General features: G+C 37.5%; 2 protein-coding genes across 9 annotated transcripts; both read left to right on the forward strand.

Annotated features, from left to right (window-relative positions):
- Nucleotides 1-389: 389 nt before the first annotated feature.
- Nucleotides 390-8815, forward strand: LOC122057548 (receptor-like serine/threonine-protein kinase NCRK). 8 transcript variants are annotated; one of them, XM_042619675.1, is made up of 11 exons: nt 390-655; nt 2005-2064; nt 2580-2665; nt 3330-3443; nt 3562-3669; nt 4221-4493; nt 4724-4962; nt 5091-5390; nt 5738-5974; nt 6774-7001; nt 8209-8815. In XM_042619675.1, the coding sequence occupies exons 2-11, from the start codon at nt 2054-2056 to the stop codon at nt 8497-8499; spliced, it is 1887 nt and encodes a 628-aa protein (XP_042475609.1). In that variant the 5' UTR covers nt 390-655; nt 2005-2053; the 3' UTR covers nt 8500-8815. The 8 variants fall into 8 exon arrangements, with proteins under 8 accessions (XP_042475609.1, XP_042475612.1, XP_042475615.1 ...); XM_042619678.1 differs by having other exon boundaries at nt 2005-2059; XM_042619677.1 differs by lacking the exon at nt 390-655 and adding an exon at nt 809-1510.
- A 3963-nt stretch (nt 8816-12778) lies between these two features.
- On the forward strand, nt 12779-13724 carry LOC122058372 (uncharacterized proline-rich protein-like). Its single transcript, XM_042621032.1, has 2 exons — nt 12779-13243; nt 13366-13724. Exons 1-2 carry the CDS (start codon nt 13029-13031, stop codon nt 13445-13447), a joined length of 297 nt encoding a protein of 98 aa, XP_042476966.1. The 5' UTR covers nt 12779-13028; the 3' UTR covers nt 13448-13724.
- The last annotated feature ends 3599 nt before the right edge of the window (nt 13725-17323 follow it).

Here is a 17323-nt window from a genome sequence, read left to right on the forward strand (position 1 = left end):
AATTGTCATGGACTCTTGTATTTTGTTAATTATCTGATTTTCTTAACTCTTATCCATCGTTTGAGGTATTAGTATTTAAACTTCCATTACTTGTTATAAATTCATGAGAGGAATTCAAAGTGTTTATAGATCAAGAAATCTAGGAGAAAAAATGAACGAAATGATTGAACCTTTCTAATTAAGGAATGAATAACATAATTTAACGGAAATAATTGTTATCTATTATAAAAAATTGCTATATGCGGCCCACGGTATTAAATGACAAATAAGTTAGGTGTGTTGTGCCGGTCCCGCCCGAAGAAAAACAAAACAAAACGTGGAAGGGATCCCCTCAGCTGAATTTGAGTCATCTGCTGCTAATCTCCTATCTTCTACTCTTGACCCCCTCTGGATTCTGGACTCTGGAATCTGGAATCTGGAATCTGGATTGCTAGACAGCTAGAGCTGATATCATAAGCTTAATCGGTGAAATTTAGTGACAGTTGCCCTTTGATTCATATTCCAGTTGCTTTTACGGTTCTTAATTCTTATAGCTTCGTTTCATCTAGATTGCTAAACTTTTCCCAACTGTTAATGTCTAAATCTAGACTCTGCATTTTGAATTGGGATCCAATCTCCCTGGAGTTCTTTCCAAGATTGATCACCATCTTCTGAGGTACAACAACTATGTAACTTCCTTTTTCTTCTTCTTCTTCCTTTTGGGTTGTTTCTTTCTGAAACAGAGCCAACATTGATGCAGTGGGATGATGCTGTGTCATGGGTCCCAGTTCTGAAATCACAACAATGAGCCCTGAATCTGAATGTAATGGGATGAATGGATGGTTTTGATCATCTTTATCAATTTGATTATAATATGGTAACTGGGACCCTTATCATCTGCTTGGAGCTAACCTCCTTCCTGGCTGCTGCTACAAACTTCTAACCCACCCCCTTCTTCTGAGTACAACTAGTAACTAACTGTGGACTCATAAATCTAGACTCTGACTATTTAAAAACGTTAATTTTATCCCAAAGTCGCAGCAGCCGACGCAGAGTTGGTGATGCCGGTTACTGCCAAACATAGAGTTTCCTCTCTATACGTCAACTGATAAAATGTGTCTGAGAAGCAAAGTTCTTACCGTTGGTGTACCCATCTTTGGAAAGTTTCAAATTTACCCTTACCACGTAACATTTTCTTTCATATAAGATTAGAGATCCTCAAAGTATAAGATTTAGAGACAATTAGTGTTAATACAGAAGCAAAGATGCGGGTTTTAAATTTTAAATCTTCCTTGTTTGATAAAAGTATCAAATTTTCTATTCTAATTTGATGGTTGGCGCGTCTCTTTCGGGTTGCAAAAGGGTTGTGTTCAGAGAGGTTCCAGATATTGTCTTGTTGATGGCTTGCTATCATCTGTGATTGAGTAGAATTGGTAGTTCTAAGGATGCTGCGACTGAATTGAGTCTACTCTTTTGGGTATTGCTCTGTCTTGTCCATCCACCAACTGTTACTTGAGTCACAGTTTTCTGCGTAAGCTCATCGGTTTATTCGTTTCAATTCTCCTTTGCACATTCTCAGTTTGATATTATGATAAATTCTATTGAAATTTCTGCTTTTGGAAGTTGGGTTTGTGATTACCATGTAGTTCCCAAAGAAATGTGAACACGAGTGAATGGGAACAATTGGCAATGTCCACTAGTAGGAAATCCATCTCAAAGTATATGTTTGTCAATAGCCTTGTAAGCATTTAGAGCCATTATATAGAATTTATCATTAGCATTAGTAATCCACAACTATAGATGAGTGGCTCATGGGAGGACTTGTGCCAAAGTCTTGAATTTTATTTTCTCCTTAAAATCAAAACCTCAAGTTGATAGGGCTCATTCTGTAGAACTTTATTTGGTCTGGCTATACTTTTCATGGTTGCCTGATTTCTTTTGTACAACCCCCCACTCCAAAAAAATAAAAAAATAAAAATCCAATACTTTGTATGGGATTGTAAATTGTACCGTCATCTGGTGCAGGTTTGAGGGTTTTGTATCAGTGATACTTGAAGAAGAGATATTTTTGCTTATGAAGGTTCAGTATGTTTTTTGACTTGTCACTCATAGTTTTTTTCTTCTTCTGCAAATGTGCTTATAGCAAATTATGAAACTTTGAGATTTTCTGAGTGACATGCCTTGATTTGATCATTAAAATTACCTGAAATAACAACTGCTTTGTAAGCTAAATTTTTTGGAAAGCATGTTTCTGTTCGTTGTTCTTTGCAGTGATCAAGAAGGCTCACTGTTTCTTGTAGCGAGAAAAATGAGTTTTTTTTTAGGCTGGATAATGCAGAAAAAAAAATTCAAGCTTTTGTTTTTTCAAAACAATCATGGTTTGCAAATTTTTCGTTATTTTTCACAATTCTGCAAGATATTGAAACAAAACTGAGTTGGTTATCGTGACTCCCTTATTTTATGAAGAGGCTCTGTTGTCCTGTTTTATTTGCTTTGTAGAGACAATTTATGGTTCTAAAATTAGTTTAAGGTTAGTATGGTTTTTTCTGCAACTAGTTATGATATAAGCTCTAACAGGCTCTCTCTCTCTTTTGATTTAGCCTTTGGGTTGAAGGAATGAAGCTCCAGATTGAAGTTGCCCTTGCTTGCTTCATTATCCTACACTGGTTTCAGTACATTTCTTGTGGTTAGTATTTATATGACATTTGCCACGTTGCTCTAACCATTCATCATATGGCCAAGAAGAAATCTAAGGTCTTAGACTAGACTGTTTGGATAGACTTCCGACAGAAATGTGTCTCACCTTTGAGATCTCTTAGGGAAAAACTAGATTCAATTTTATGGTTCTAATTTCTAAGAATGTGACCTGTCGGACTTTCTTTCTTCAACGGTCAGAAAATAAAAAATTTACTCCATGTCCCAGAAAAGAAACTGTCCATTTTGATAAATCTCACTTTTCAAGAGGGGGTAGTTATACCATGTAGATAATTCAAAGTTTTGAAAATTATCCTCCAGTAGTTTCTCTATTGCTCATTTAGTTTAGCTTTTTGAACTTTCATAGAACACACTACAAAGGATAGTTTGAGAATGTGAGGAAGACCTGATGCATTAAATGATACAATGGACAAAGAATTTGGGACATAGAAAAACTCCGAATAGGACAGTTCCATGGGACTAAGGAAATATGTTGGATGGTTAGCTCATTCTTCCGGGTTACATTTAGCATTAGAGGTCTCCAGAGTGGCAAAGATTGAGTGGTCACACACTCACACTTACATTTTGATGAAAAGTGTCTTAAGTACCAAGCTAATTTTCTGGTAACTATAACTAATGGATTTAACTTGTTACAGATGAACTTCCTGATGGGTCAGGCATTAACAAATGGACCTGTTCATGTACTTCTGCTCAACAAGGAAATCAGAGCTATGCTATTGCATCCAACTGTTCTACATCCTGTGATTGCAGTTCTGTGATCATCTGTCTCAAAATTTTTTGTGAATACTGTTCGGAAAATGTATATTGGGATGAACTTAGTGCTCAGTATGACTTGAACATTCTAATTAAATTAGCCTATTATTGCAGAAGAAGCTGGTGGAGATAGATGGGCATGTCTTTGTGCTGCTGAGAGATTCTCGAAAACAGCTGGTCTCCATGATTCCAGTTGTTTCACAGCCTGCAACTGCACATCTGGTAAATTTTAATTAAAGAACGTAGGAAATGTTGCCTTGAACTAGTAGCCATTGATTCTGTAGTGTTATAAACAAAACAATCATTAATTATATTATATTTTGAACCTGTGGTTTACAAGCATAACAACGATATCTCCATACTGAAATTCTGGTCTACTGTGACTGACCTAGACTTGAAACTTAGTCTGCAAAAGAAATTCAGGTTAACATTTTGAAAGGATACTCGTGCCACATTGGTCTGGTTTTGACTGTGAATGGTTCTGCAATTGAAGGTTCATAGGAGAGTTTTGGCCCATAGCTGTGTGTAGTGTTGGTGAGGGATTACTGAGGACATTGAATCATAGGTCCTTTTCAAATATTTATTTTCAATTTACTTACAGAATTATGTGTAATAGGCTAATAGCATTTATGGCTTGGGCATTACAACTGATGGAAGTACATGTGCTGATTTACAAAGCTATTTATGCCAGTGTTATATGCACGTTAATGATCATTTTTCGATTTATGGGCTCAGAACTTTAATTGTATGCATTATAAATGCTTCTCATGCAGGTTTTCCTATTCAACCAAAACATTCATCAAAGCACATTTTCGGCAATGTCGCTGTGTACAGTCTACTAATTTGTGTCTCACTCACAACTGTTGCATTTCTTGCTTCATTGGCTTGCTATATACACAGGAAGGGAAAATATACTCTCCAACTTCCACTATTTTCATCAGATAAAGACAAAAGCTGCAATACCGCTACCAACCTAATAAGTTATAGGTCTAATTCCATGCCAGAATTCAAAGTTGATGTGAATTTCCCTTTGAGTCCTTTCACAGGTAAAATCAGTGTCTTATATTATTCGATTGATGTTCCCTTGGGGAAATCTCTACTGAATATATTCATAAGCTTTTGTTTGGATAACATATATTTTTGAAACAATATGTTTTTCTTCTGAAAAGGGTTTTGAAGCACTGATAGTGTATTCTAGACAGTATAATGTGCTATTACAGGGATAAGCTTTGCTTGGTACTTAAACCTGTGTTATGTTTATTGCTTCTCCCCACAGGATGCATACGGGAGGCTTCTTTCAGTGGAAACAAAAGAGGAACAGTACCTGGAACAATTATTGAGTTTACGTACTCAGAATTGGAACAAGCAACCAACAAGTTCTCCAGTGTCAATCTGATAGGACTTGGGGGGAGCAGCCATGTCTATTGTGGCCAGCTTAAAGATGGTACTACTGTTGCTGTTAAGCGGCTAAAAACTCATGGGGGGCCTGATGCAGATTCTGTGTTATTAACTGAGGTACTACCTCAAGATGATGATATAATTTTGCTTTACTATAGGTGGGGATTTTGAAAAGAGTAGTAGAACAAACATCCATCCTCTATGCTAGTCTTCAAGATTTTCACTGACCTGTTTTTCTTTTATAGATTGAGCTGATATCAAGACTTAATCATTGTCATGTGGTGCCTTTGCTTGGATACTGCTCGGAATCTCAAGGAACACATGCTGAGAGGCTACTAGTCTTTGAATACATGTCCAATGGAAACCTTAGAGATTGTCTGGATGGGGTTCAAGGAAAAGGACCCTTGGACTGGGGGACTCGTGTTAGTATTGCTTTAGGGGCTGCGAGGGGTTTGGAATATCTTCATGAAGCTGCTGCTCCGAGAATTTTGCATAGAGATGTCAAATCCACCAATATTCTTTTGGATGAGAAGTTTAGAGCTAAAGTAAGAACCTTAAATGTGTTTATTCATATATAGAATAAAGTGAAGAGTAAGGGGGGGGGGATTTAGAGAAAAGTCACAGAATGACTGGAACTCAGTTGAGAATACTTGGTATGACCAGTTGACCACACTCTGCTGGTTGAATATAAGCTCCAAACACTTTACAAATCAAAAGGCTTGAATTTATTTATTTAAAAATAAAAGATTATTAGGTTATTTGGTTCTAATATTCAGAGTCAACTTGAAGATTTAGGAGTCAATTTCTGTCAAGTTCAAAATTTTGACATGATAACCACACAGATAGCATGTATATTAAGTATCTGAGACCTTTCATTTTGGTGCACTTGTAGATAACTGATCTTGGAATGGCAAAACGCTTGAGGAATGATGACCTTCCTAGCTGTTCAAATTCTCCTGCAAGAATGCAAGGCACTTTTGGATATTTTGCACCGGAGTATGCAGTCTTTGGAAAGGGTTGTTTTAAGTCGGATGTTTTCAGTTTTGGAGTGGTTCTTCTTGAGTTGATCAGTGGTCGGCAGCCCATTCATAAAGGATCCAATAAAGGAGATGAAAGCCTTGTTATATGGGTAGATTTTGAACTCTTTTTCTTGCTCTTTTGCATCATTTTGTCGCATTCTTATTTGGATGGAAGGGATTAATTTTCCACATGGAAAGGATTAGGGTTGAGAAACATCCAGAACCACCAAAACTACCAGAATAACCAAAGAACAGAAATTTGTGGTTCAATACAAACCAAAATTTCATCCAGAATCAGAACTCGAATTCAATGATACGGGGAAAATGAAGAGTAAAAAGAGGAATGCCTTGCTGCAAGAACCAGCAGAGGCCAGAATTGATGAGCACATTCTCTGCCATAGAAGCAGTAACAACTGAAGGCGTAACCTCCCTGAACCGGCCTGGTGTCATCCCTCAACCGAGTAGATTCCAGGTTGTTTATTTTTTTCCCGAGCAAGATGTTTTGCTTGTTGTGGAGCTCCATGTGATCCTCCATACACCCAATTGGAAGGCATCTCCTTATTTCTAATCTTCAGATGCTCCACTTCCTACCAGAGTATCCCATTCATCTGATCCTATTTATCTGATATGAAGCAATCTCAAACGATTGTCATCCTTATTTTCTATCCAAAAGTCTGCAATCTAATTTGACTGCTAAGACTGCTAAGACTATGAAATCTGTATTTGACTGTGCTGGTTGCCTGCATCTGCCATATGAAGAGTTAGAAATTGCATGAAATGAATGGAAGTTTTATTTAATTGAAAAAAATATGCATGGTATCTTCAATGTCTGACATATTTATTTTCCATGAAAATAGAAATGTTTTTCATCCTCTTAATGAGCTTCCATTATTTTCCATCCTGTTGTAGGCTACCCCTCGTCTACAGGATAGTGAACGAGTGATTTTCGAATTGCCTGACCCGCTTTTGAGAGGGAACTTTCCCAAAGAAGAGATGCACATAATGGCTTATTTAGCAAAGGAGTGCTTGCTTTTGGATCCTGATTCTCGACCAACCATGAGTGAGGTTGTCCAAATCCTTTCCACAATTGCACCTGAGTCATCTAGCAGGCGAAATTTTCATCTAAATCTTTTTCAGGTAATTACATGTTTTTCCAGTTCCTGTTTATAGGGACCTTTGTCACTCTTACTATAAGATTTTGGGTCAAATATTTTCTATGGGCCACTGAAGTTTGTCATTCTCAGAAAAACCTCCCTTTTTGTTCATCTTTTGTGGTCCACTTATCTTTCAATGTCCTGGTGTCTCTTTGCATGCTGCATTGCCCATAGCCCATAGCTCTTTGGTTCTGCCTGACCAACTCTGTGCTTCCTACTAACTGTTAAGCTTATAACTCAGTGCTCAAAGTTCTTAGATCTTTATGAGAGTAGAGGTCATTGAGTGTTTGTGCATACTCCATCCAGTAGCTCGTCAGAATTGAGTGGTCTGCAGTGGTGATGAGTTGTGAACCTAAGATGAATAGCATCAAGTCCATTTATGCATTTAGTAGGTGACTTGGTGAAAGAATCTAGGGCCAATGAATCTTCCAAGTGGCAGTGTACTCAAAGCACAGAACGGCTTCACTTGTTGGTGGTGCCACCTTGCCAGGTGGGGTAAATTTCATCCCAGTAGGACTATAACATGTGAACAGAAAACACCTTTTCTTGGGTGATTTTTTAACTACAAAATTTCTATGGCTGAAATTTTCAAGTGAAGATTCTTACAAGGTCAGTGACAAGTTCAGTTGGATTATGGAACCTCACATGTGACCAATTCAAACTTTCCCTATCTAATGTATTGTTTTGATTGGCAGCACAGCACTTCCTGTAGCTGAACCGATGCGACCACCTATCAAAGAAATCTAGCTAGCCAACTTGAGAACCTTTCTGATGTATCCATTATATTTGGCATTGAGTCATATGTGTGTACATCATAACTGTTGCTTTTGATAAACAGAGAGATAAAATTAGATCACAGCAATAACTTTATTACTCATGAGAGAGAGACTGTTATCTGAACATATGGGGCTGTTCCTTGTTTTATCAAATCCATCAATTTATGGTGGAGATCCCAAATAGGCAAATATAGATCTGGGTTTGGCTTTCTTGGTGCTCTGCAAAACTGAGTGAACCTAGTTCCAACACATTGTACTGGTCATATTTGTATTCCAAAGAGATCTAATGTGCTGCATTTTGTTCTCAGGTTCTTCCTGAAATGCTCTCCCCATAATTTCACTTGTTTACTGTTTTTCCCTGAAGGAAGGCTCTACAAGGGCCATTTAACCAAACATGTGTTTGTGGTCATGCAGAGCTTATCCAGGCAAAGCACAAAAAGTGCAGTAGACATGGAGATACCTGAGGATCAGGATAATGGGCCCATTGATGCAGAGAACCTACGAAGAATTGCATCTGCTAGGTGGTCTGCCTGGTGTTCATTATCACAGAATTTAGACCGTACCCTATCTGTTGAGGATGGCAGGAAAGAGGTGGAGACAACAATGTCGAATGCTAGAAGTTCGCATGCCCAAGATGACGAAAGAGTGGACTTAACTGAGCCCCGATTCGAATCATTTCATATGGCAAGCGTTCAATCCCCCTGATAATTTAACCCTTATTGAGGAGAAGAAAATTGCTAAATATGTCCTAGTGTATTTGGGAGCATCCAACCAAGAGTTCTTGGAGGTTTTATGATGCTTTTGGCTGTAACTTGAGTCTGAAAGAAAACACTCAAACAGAGAAGTGAATCCATACAAGGGTTCTCATGTTCAAACAGGCTCGCAGTGGCCAGTCCAATGACTCTTCGAAAAGTTGTGTATTAGTTGTATTATTTGTTCATATTTTGGCATTTTATCTTGTTCTTATACACTGATGTACAGATAAAATTGAAAGAAAAGAATTGTAGATTCATTGGCGTCACATCCCTTTTCTTTCATTTCGTCCTCAGCCTTACTCACCTTGATACTTGATAGCATTTATGGAAGGATCGTTTGGTATTATTTCTAAGATGAGTGGGTTTCTTTGGCTGGTATTATTGGAAGTGGGCATCTACCATATCCTCTACTCTTTTAAGGTCAGTGATGCATACAGAATCTGTTTGATTATAATTGGGTTCAAGTTGGGGATGAAAAGCATTGTTGAGAAGGGTTCAGGGAGGAAATGTACTTAGTAGCTAGAATCTTAGAGGCTCCTCATGAGGGTTCAATTTGAGAAAGCCCTTGGAAGAATGGAGCTGCTAATAAATGATGACTATGTTTCCAATTTAGTTAACTTTTCATCTGTTCTCTGTGAGAAGGGTTAGATAATTAATGCTCTCAGGTAGCTGGGTTTTGGCCCGGAGAGAGACTAACAGAAGCTTCTCAAGCTGGGCACTTTTGGCAGCCGAAAAGACCCTCAATGCTTATTCCAATCTGTAAGATTATGGAGAGAGATGGGTTATAGATCGTAGTAGCTGTGAGCCTCAATGTGGAAACACAACCCCAACTGATATTATCTCCAGGATGATCGTGGGAGGGGAGAGCATCCATAACGACAAAAAGGGAAGAAGTTGCAGCTAGTTCTCTCTATCTCTCTCTCTCTCTTCTGAGAATAGATTGAATAGTTGGATATCAGTTTGAGAATGATTATGGCCAAATAATTTGGTAAAATGTTATCAGTTCTCTTCTTTGGGTGTCTGAGAAGTGTTGCTTCCTTTGTACAGAATCTGATCTTTGAGTGCAGGACTCAATGATAGAAAATAAATACGGAAACGATTCATGTAGATCGATGAGCATGCACAATAAACATTACAAAGACATGTTTTAGGCATACCTGAATCCATGGCTGAAGAATAAAAACTCCTCAATGGCTTCTCGTACGCTCCTTGTACAACACGATCAATGTTGGTCTGGTCTACTCTCTTCCCCTTTCCCTTTAGGTCATTAGCCTCACTTAATGGGTCAGTGATAACTATATATAGAGATGCGGGTAGGGACCAACCCTGCAAGTAAATTAGGGTTTCCTCTCCGTTAAGGAAATAATATCTTAGGTCCACATATAGTAATATATATTTCATACCATTAAGGTGTGCTAATAGAATCCAATATCTCCATAAAGATCACTTACCATTATTGGATCTTTTCAACTTACTCCATCTGTAGTCAACACCACTAAATCGATTTTGAAAATAAATATTAGACTATGTTAGCCCACTTAATTGAAAATCTTACACTCAGAAGAAAGCAAATTAAACAAAAAGTTAAAATAGCTGATCAGATTGTTTCTTAAATTACATTAGAGTAATAAAGAAGGAATAAACAAATGGCAATCAGGTCTCTGACTTTTAGACCTCCACTCATTGACAAAGTGTGGCAAAGAATTTGTTAAAGAGGGAATAATTGAGTTTATTGTTTGGTTTTGGTAATCAATAGTGGGCATGAGGACATTGACATTCCAGTTTTGGCTTCTTTTTCATTCTTTGAAGTTTCAGTTTGTTCACCAGTCCTCCACTCCTCCCCAGTCCAAACCAACAGAGAGGCGCTTTTTCTAGCTGCTAGAACCTTTGTTTTGGGATTATCTTGTGTTTGGTGGGTGATGGTTACAACTTACAACTACCTCCTCCTCTTTCCTAGTGGTAGATTCTCTTATTCAGATTAGATTTCTTTAATAATAGTTGATTGCAGTTTTCCAATAATAATAATAATAATAATAATAATAATAATAATAAATAAATAAATAAATAAATAAATAAATAAATAAATAGTGGGCACCTATAACTAAAACACCTTGCCCGTGACATGTGGAAAATCTTATTTTGCCATAATTTATATTTTTTATGGAAAGAAAACAACATACTTTCCGTGGCTATGTTTGGTAGCCAAGAAAAAAAAAAAAAAATACAAAAGACATAATAATACAAAAATTATAATTACTCAATGATTTTTTATGTGTCTACAAAAATTATAATTACTCAATGATTTTTTACGTGTCTGTCTCTCTCTTACAGATTCAAAGTTTTTTGAATTTTTTCTTTTCTTTTCTTGGTTACCAAACATAGCCCGGTAGATACACCCAGGTCCGACTTAGATACTAAGCGGGGTTTAAAGAGAATCTGTAAAGCCTGAACCTGATTTTTTCTGTTTTGAATTGGAATATTCAAACCAAGATTCCTCTGAAACGGCGGATTTTCAGATCAAATGGTCGATTCTAGGAATCTTGGGACCGATTCCAGCCGATTCCAATCCAATCTGAATCGAAATCGACAGGGTCCAATTCTGTAGTCCTGTTTTCAAAACCCTAATACTGGGTCAAATTTACAACAGTACCTTCATATTTCTTAATTATAGACCGTTCAAATTTACAAATAAAATAGTTAATATAACAATTTCCTTTGATCACTTGGAGAAGACCTGGCTTCTGTTTCTATCTCACCTCCTACCATACCATGGTACAGCCCAACAAAGATAAACGGATATTGAAAACCAATACAAGAAACCCAACTTGAAAGGTTTTTTGATATATAGCTATGAGAAATAAGTTTTTTGATCTTCTACATTTTCATTAACTACGAGGACATAATTCCCACTGTATGCATCAATGTCTGATCACAAATACCATCCTCAGTATCGGCTTCAATTGAAATCGCGATTGCTTGCCAATAGGATTGGTAGCCTAGTGGAAGGAAGCCCTTGCCCCATAACTGCTCGGGTCAGCTGGTTGTAGGTTCAAGTCAGCCTGCTCCACTATCGCTTGTTAGTCCTACGGAAACCCTGCTTGTCATATGAGGGTTCTAACCTGATTTTTAAAACTTTGGTTGGCAATGGGGTTTGAAGATGCAGTAAAAAATTACGTAGATTTTAAAAATTTAAAAGACAATTTTCTCAAATACTACTACATTACTAGTTGTGGACACGAGAGGTATTTTGGAAGGATTGAAGATATTAACTACAGGAGGATGGAATATACATAAAGTTTGAATTTCAAAGAGGAAATACTTCATCTTATTCCACAACCTACTAAGGGAGCATGGTCTCTTCTGCATTTTACAATGCTCCACGACATCAAAGAATTATCAAGGTCTATAATGTTCTTTCGTAAAGAAGTGGGAAGCCACTTAGCCATGGAATTTGTTTTCGAATTAGCTTGTAACTCTGCCAATAGTAATAGGGGGTATGGGCAATATCAAGATCATGTAAATATTTTGGATAATTAATGCTATTTTTTCCTTAAAAAAAAAAAAAAAAAAAAAAAATCTTTTCTTCACCGCTATCCTTACAAACGGGGAGAAAACATGAAGATCCAAGAAAACCATATAGCATTTCTTCTCTTTTCATGGCTTCCAAACACAGCCCAAAATGTTGGTGGGTATAGATGCAAGACGCACGGTTGACTGTTTGGTTGCTGTTTCTGTTTATGGTACCATTGATTGTGATATCAACTTATTTCTGCGGTCTTGAATTGTTTCTAGAAAAGGGCAAAAGATCCCCACGACGTGGAGTGAGGATTTCTTCTCACTCTCCTCTGATACTCTCTTTTCTCAGACAAATGTATCCGTCTCCCACCCTCTCACTGGTGCAGTTTCCTACTTGACATCTTGGGAAACATCTCCCCTTAAAAAAAAAATTACTAAAGCAAAGAAGTGAATTCGATAAGCATTTCTTTCCATTACAGTGGAGAAGAAAATTTTATTTTGATTTTGATTTTTTTTTTCTTGTTTTTTTCCTCTGCTAAGATGCTTAAATCCTGTGGGTGTTCCTCACTTTTACATTGAATTCCTAATATTTAATTATTGTTCTACTGTTTCAGCTCTCTCTGATAAAAAAAGCACAGTTTTTTGACTTTCCATTGGCATCAAGAGAGGGAAACCCCCCCCCCCCCTCTCTCTCTCTCTCTCTGAAACAAAACTGAGGGTGACCAACTCTCACTGGGTCTATTACACATTGAATGGTAGATGGAGCAGAAACAGAGGAAAGCACAAGCCACACCAAACCAAAATACTTATTTCTTAACCATTAAGGTTGAGCATTAGGTGCATATTTAACTAAGATTCAAACATCCAGAAGAAACCAGAAAAACCAGATTCAGTAAAAAAGACATAACATCATTACTTCAATAGTTATATGTTTCTTAACCTTGTTTCTTCAATTAGTTGGTGATGGATCCACCACCATCACCACCATCACCACCACCACCACCACCACCACCACCACCACCTCCACCACCTCCACCACCTGAAGTACCATTGTTCCCACCAGGTCCTGAAGTACCATTGCTCCCACCAGGTCCTGAAGTACCATTGCTCCCACCAGGTCCTCCACCTCCACCTCCACCAGCACCAGCACCGGCAGATGGTGGTCTCTTGGGTTCATGGTAAGTTTTTTCTTTCTTCTTCTTATGCTTTATTCTCTAGTCAAAAGAAACTAATCCAAAGAATTAGGAATCTCATTCTTATCCAATTTCTTCTGAGACATTTGGTTTTTCCTAAATTGCAGTCTCTGGTTTCTCTGCTGCTGTGGCTTATTTACAAGTTGCTGTCCTCCGCTCTTCGAGCCTGGACCTCCACCTCCAATGTGATACATTTTATCTTTCTTCTACTACCCTTTTAATCTTATAAGTGTTTTAAGTGTGGAGAGTTTAGGCGTCTCCCTCTTCAGGTGAAAATTTTAACCCTGTGCCTTCATTTGCATGTGGACTTGGAAAATCATACAAAGGGACTAATTGATTTTCCTGTCCTATTGTCCCTATAGCCCCTTTCTTCTTTTTGTCAGTTTGTGTGTGTTGGGTGATACTGGGAACATGTACGAATGTAATCAATAAATTTATCTAATTAAAAGTTTTCTTTTCTTACATACCTAGACATCTATAAGGTACAAAGAAAAGCGTTTAATGTCAATTAAAATAGTTTATTGGTTGTATCATTAGTGAAAAATAATTATGTTGGTCACATGATAATGTTTCACAATCTATTGATTGAATTTCACACCTTTAAGAATGGCTGATGGCTATTTTGGCTACCAAGAGTTATATAAATTAAATTTTGGGAAAATCTGTTACAAAAATTTGGAAGTCTCTTATGGATATGGCTTGAGTGAAGTGTCCATTGTTGTGGAAACAATCTTATCAATTCTGTTTGAATATCATTATGGTCCCATGCCCAGCTCTGTTTTGGGTGAAATAGTGCCTGTGGTTTTTGTGTTAAATAAAACGGATGCGTGGTTTTTACGGTAAATAACCGATTCCCATTTTGTAATCTCAGATACAACCATAAGATCAAGAGAGGACAAAGTGATTGAAAACTGAACTAGATATATGAATCACAAATGAAAGTTTCTCATAAGAGAATTGAAATGTGCTCTGTGATGGATTAAATTAATCTCAGGAAGCAGTTAAATGTATCCAAAAAGAAGGTAATCTTTGTATCCACGAAAGTATCCTCTTTTTCATGAAAGTTTTTCCATGAAAGCGCCTCTGCAGTCTAGAGAATAATGATCTTTATATATACCAAATCCCAGACGATAATGAAAGAACAAGCAAAGGTTTTCCCCTCTTTAGAAGTGGTTTCTCTTTTTCACAATCGAAAGAAACAAAATGACTGAACTAGTGAAGAAAAAATCATTTGAACAGGTTCATCTAAATCCAAGCTGAATGTTGAGTGTATAAAATGCTTCACAACATGGTACTTCTTCACTGCCTATATGCAGGTAATATTTTCAAAATTTCAATGATCCTCGCACACTTCAATTTTAATATTAAGAAGAACAAGGCAACATCTAGAGGATTAAAAGAAAGTAAATAAATAAGGTAAAAAAAAAACCACAAGGAGAAAAAGGAAGAAGGGGGAGGGCAGAAGGGAACTCCATAGATATAATTCATTGATGACATGATAGGACTATAGGTTCGCAAGTTGTATACGGGAGCAGGTTTTATGGACAGGCACACCCATATGGAACCTATGGACAAGCATCTAGTTCTACCACATGGCAGGTTGGATGAGAATGAGATTGTGGACCCCATGCTTAATGATTCCATACGGGTGTATTAACATCAAAGTTATCCATCATAACAATGTAAATAGAGGATTTAGACCATAAGTAGGGAGATAAAGCTTAGGTTTGATTACAATTAGATTGACATCAATCCATTTTAATATCGAAGGACTCATGGGTTCCAGTTTCATATATATTTGGATCCAATTAACAATGTTCAACAAGTTTAACAAGATCTACATGAAATCCAAATTGTTGTAAAAAAAATATCGAGAAAAATCACTAAGAATGTGAACTTTGACCATAATTCTGAAACTGATCAGGACATGACCAGCCAGATAATAAGGATTGAACTGGGGTCATTTTGCTGGTTTCAAACTGGTATTGAACCAAAGAAGTGCGATAGGGCTCATTTGTGGTCGGGTTAAACATGGAAGAACACCACAAGCTACACCCCCCTTTTCCTCCCAACCCAACACACATACACACAAAAAGGGGATTGGGGGGGGGGGGGGGGAGAAGGGGGACCATGAAGGCATGAAATGGAAAGATTGCCTTCATGTTGAAGGAAACAATACCTGCCATTTTTCAGCATACCAAGCTAACATTGGCCACTTCCTACATGCTGATCCATGCAAGCATAAATAAAACTTGGCCAAGCATTCAATCTTCATGACCATTCAATGAAACCGGAAGGGAGAGATTTAACTTCTGACTTCGCTTAACCAAAGCAATGCAACAAATAGTTGATTATTGAAATCAATAAATCTACTGCAACTTGATTTTTAACTTCAAGGCAATTGCTTCCCATATTTAACCCTTATCCAAGGTGGCCTTCACATATTCTTTATAAAAATACACTTTTTCCAAAGCCAACAACCTAGTTTACTTTTCCTCTACCTATGTCAGAGAATCCAACATCACAATCAGTGTTGTTCCTAAAAACAGCAATGGAGATAAAATGAGATTAACCAATAAACTTAGTTCATTAAAATCGTTTGGAGTACATCCTAAAACTCATACTTGACTCCTAACATGTTCCCTTCATCGGAACACCAGTGAAAATAATGTCGGACTAGGTCACTAATAACCTAACCCAGAATAGAATCACCAATACTGACAACAGTATGTTATATCACCAGTTTCAGCGACAGAGAAATAGGAAAACCACCCAAACAGTGAATCAATGTTCAGGCCTTTTGGTCCTTTGGATAGCCACAAGTCTGAAACAAAACTCTAACATAACATCCAGCCATAGGAAAACAAAACAGCAGAGTACTCTACTGTCAGCAGAACAGAATGGGCTCTAAAAACTCAGAAAAATAAAATGAACCAAAATAGCAACTGAACCAACTCAGATGGGGAAACCCACCCAGTCGAAGGTAGGAGACTTAGAGACTAAGGATGGACCAACCCTTCAAAATTTCAGCCAATTCTAATGGCTAGAACATGAGATATAAAAGTTCAAAATTAGAAAGTAAGAGTTAGGAATTAGAAACTTCATACCTCAGGATTTTGCAACAACCTGATGGCCAAGAAACTATTATCAAAGGTAGTTTACGACTAGGGGAATAACATACCAAAATCCGGACTCATCCTATTGGTTGGGTGTGATATAAATCACCATCCGAGAACACCGGATTATTGGGTGCCGTAGGGAACTATCAACTGTCCAAATCCCAGCCTCTGTCAATGGATTAATGGAACACTTCTCTCACATATAAACAGCACTATTAGGTGTAGAAGAAGACGGCCATGATATACTCTGTTGCCGCTAGTTGCAGGTGCAGGAAGAAAGTAACCAACAGAGAAGGGTATGAAGAAAAGAAGAGGAAGAAGAAAAAAGGGGGGGGGGATTGAGAGATATGACCAAGGCCCCTCACCCGTGCCTTGGTCAGTTTCTCACTAACCTATCACATCTAACTCACTTTTTCACACAGCCATGGCATAAGAACCAACTCTTATTCATCTTCCAAATTTTAAGGACTTTAAGGTCCTTACACTTATAATGGATTAATGGCCATTACCCAAACACAAGAAGGTAAGAATAATAAAAAGAAAGTCCCTCAAAAGGAAATAATGGGACTTGAACGGTAAGTCATTAAAGTATCTTACCTAAGAAACCAAAATAGAAACTCATAATACAGAAACTATCCCTATTTTCGTGTAGGCTTCAAGTCCCTCCTACTGGGGGTTATAGAATGGGCCCATTATAATAAAAAACTCAAAATTACTTAGCCCATGACCCATATAACCCATTAAGGACTTAAATTTGGTATCGGACTCAATTTGACCCAAAAAACTGAACCAAACCCAAATATAAAAATTATTCTTCTTTCTTTGATCAACATCAGCACCAGGGCAAAAGATTTATACTCTAAGATGACTCCAATGGCTCAAACTTAACTAGGACTAAAAAACTTAATTCCAAGTAAACTAGACCACATAATACTCAAACCTCCCC

Source organism: Macadamia integrifolia, chromosome 12 (assembly GCF_013358625.1).
Source record: "Macadamia integrifolia cultivar HAES 741 chromosome 12, SCU_Mint_v3, whole genome shotgun sequence".
Classification (NCBI taxonomy): domain Eukaryota; kingdom Viridiplantae; phylum Streptophyta; class Magnoliopsida; order Proteales; family Proteaceae; genus Macadamia; species Macadamia integrifolia.

What these genes read in the sequence shown, in the direction of transcription:
- LOC122057548 (XM_042619675.1), top strand. An exon ending in GTTTCAGTACATTTCTTGTG is followed by an intron (nt 2,666 to 3,329) that starts GTTAGTATTTAT and finishes AACTTGTTACAG; the next exon opens with ATGAACTTCCTGATGGGTCA. An exon ending in ATGAGAAGTTTAGAGCTAAA is followed by an intron (nt 5,391 to 5,737) that starts GTAAGAACCTTA and finishes GTGCACTTGTAG; the next exon opens with ATAACTGATCTTGGAATGGC.
- LOC122058372 (XM_042621032.1), top strand. Translation starts at nt 13,029, where the DNA reads ATGGATCCACCACCATCACCACCATCACCACCACCACCACCACCACCA. An exon ending in GGTGGTCTCTTGGGTTCATG is followed by an intron (nt 13,244 to 13,365) that starts GTAAGTTTTTTC and finishes CCTAAATTGCAG; the next exon opens with TCTCTGGTTTCTCTGCTGCT.